This window comes from Saprolegnia parasitica, assembly GCF_000151545.1.
Source record: "Saprolegnia parasitica CBS 223.65 unplaced genomic scaffold supercont2.1045, whole genome shotgun sequence".
Classification (NCBI taxonomy): domain Eukaryota; phylum Oomycota; class Saprolegniomycetes; order Saprolegniales; family Saprolegniaceae; genus Saprolegnia; species Saprolegnia parasitica.
In genome coordinates, this window is record NW_012157439.1 from 1 (window position 1) to 2,553 (window position 2,553).

Consider the following 2,553-nt stretch of genomic DNA (forward strand, 5'->3'; position numbering starts at 1 on the left):
GACCGTGTCCAGCACGGCGATGGTGCCAATCGCGACGCCAGACGACCCGAGAACGATCGGCGCGCCGGCGTAAAACCGGATGCCGTGCGCCGACGCGACGAGCGGGTTCGATGCAAAGCGTCGGTCGCGGAGCGTGTCGGGCACGAGGATCGGCCGCGGCGCGTGCAGCGTCGAGGTGCAGAGCGAGGCTTCGCGCGGCACCTCGGGTACGAAGAGCCCGACACTCGCCTTGAACCACTGCCGGTGCGCGTCCATAAAGCTGATGTACGCGATTGGGCAGTTGGTGAGGTCACTCAAGAGGCTGCAGATCGTGTCGTAGGTTGCCTCCCGTGGCGAGTCGAGGATATGAAGCTGCCACAGCGCTTGAAGTCGCGCTTGCTCGCTCGAGTGCACCCAGAGATCTTCGATGCTGGTCGGCGCATCGTCTTTGAGAGAGCAGTATGGGGACGACGGGCACGTCGAGGCCGTGAACGACGACGACGCAAGCGACTTTTCTTCCAGGAGCGGGATCGTCGGTGTGGTGGCAAAGAACGTGCTTGGCGACGCAAGTGGAGACGGCAGCTTGGAGACGCGTGTTGTCTGCGTCGACGCGTAGCACGGTGGGCACACCTTGATGTGTCGCTGCTGGGGCTTGCGTTGCCGCTTGGTGTCGTGCGTGACCAGGCACACGCGCCGTGCGCACTGCCGGCAGATGATCTCGCCGCACTACATGAAGATGGTCCATCGTCTTCCTTGCTCGAGAGCATATTCTCGTACCATGCGGCAGTGCTGCTTGCGGCGAAAGAAGGTAAAGCTGTGCCCGCAGCCGTGACACGCCGACCGGTGAGCATCGTGCACCCAGTGCGCTTGCGAGATGCTCCACGCATGCCACTGCCCGAGCGACACGTCGAGAACGACCTCGGGGCGCTGGGCCTTTTGCTGCTGGACGTACCAGAGGTTCGGCGCGCTCAAGGCAGCGTTGGGATGCATCGACAGAATCTCTCGACTGGCCTCGGCCGACGGACGACTCCGAGTTCTGATCTGGCGCAACCCTGTCGTGGTATCCGGATCAAAAGACAACAAGCACCAATCACATGCCTGCGTTCGAGTATCTTCCGGATACCGGACCGTGGCCGTGCCAGTCAACGTCCGACGTAGCCACAAAAAGAACGCGCATTACACCACACACGGTGGTTTGATCCGAGGACCGCAATCTCCACCACGAGGTCGCTTGCATGGCATCGCCGCGCTGCAGCTAAGCTAGAAGCTATAAGAAATCATTTGTCTGGAGTAAATCAGCTCGACGAGAGGCCAATATTGCGAGATACGAGCTGGTGTTGCCACATGAATGGATGTAGTATCGGGAATGAGCCATGGGCGTAACACTACATGCTCTGGAAACGTCGCCTTGGCGTTGACGTTTGAAATCACCTTATTTTCTGGTCGTCGGAGCATGTCCACTCGGAAAAACGGCACAGGCAAGTGTTCAACTGTAGATTCGAGTCGCCCGGTGCGAGCAACACCCCAATCGCGACCTCGCAGAGCATTTCAACTCGCTCGGAACGGTGCAAGACTTGATCATTCGGTATCTGTACAGAGCCTCGTCGCGCGACTACATGAGCCTTTGTAGTCACACGATATTTTATGTGGGATAGCCTTTTGTCAACTGGTTCTTGACGTCGGAGGCGTCATGCAATCGAGCAATGGCACCTGAGGAAAGCCCGGTCGTCACCAAGGTGCTCGAGGAGTGAGCAATCACATGTTGCCCGATGACGTTCGTAGCCCCGTGGTCTATCGCGTGGGTCGGTTGCAGTTGGTCGTGCATGGACGGGCGTATACGATCAAGGGATATAGGGAATAATTGGTTATTCCCTTAAAAAGATGGTCTTTCTGCAAATTGACCTTTCTCTCGCGATACAACGCGCCCGACTACAGAAGGCATTGTGGTGGTACCTAGGCAGTACACAAAAGATGGGAGCGACTGCGCCTGCTGCTGGTTGAGATCATGCTCACCGCAACCATGAAAGGCCGTGATTTGTCAAAGGGGGAGCTCTCTAGCCCATCGGTCTGATTTCAATCATTCTGATTGGTGTAAAAGGAAGAAAGTATCGATGGATCGTGCGTGGAGGTGTTCGCTGCAATCGACATTGAGTGCGGTCGGTGGAAGCGCAACCGATGTGCCCACAACAAGATTCTATACATTCGGCGGTCCTTGCACAGCCGTCTGCTAGCAACAAGACGGTCAATGTGTACCTCGATGCGTTCGGTGGCATTTCGTGCCCAGACGACGACATTGGCGACGATGCGATCATCAACGCACTTGACGCAGTTGCTGGCGTTGTGACCGAGCACGCGCCTGTGGACGAGCAACTCGGTCACATCGATATGCGCGACGAACAAGCTGATGTCACCCGGTGGCCGCAAACTGGTAGTACGAGCGAAGATGCCCAGGCGCTAGCCCCCACACCCAATGTGCGAGTGGGACCAAAACGACGTGCTCATGGCTTCCGTGTTCCCGCATTTGTTCATGCTTGACAAAGGTACGACCGAAATCGTCGTGGTTAGTTACAGCTC

General features: G+C 57.4%; 1 protein-coding gene across 1 annotated transcript; it reads right to left on the reverse strand.

The window, feature by feature from the left end:
• Positions 1–3: 3 nt before the first annotated feature.
• Positions 4–969, reverse strand: SPRG_18207 (hypothetical protein; the record flags this gene model as incomplete). The annotated part of the gene is made up of 2 exons (XM_012357643.1): positions 4–705; positions 757–969. Coding segments are annotated over 2 exons (915 nt in total), but the record flags the coding sequence as incomplete, so codon positions are not given.
• Between the last annotated feature and the right edge of the window lie 1,584 nt (positions 970–2,553).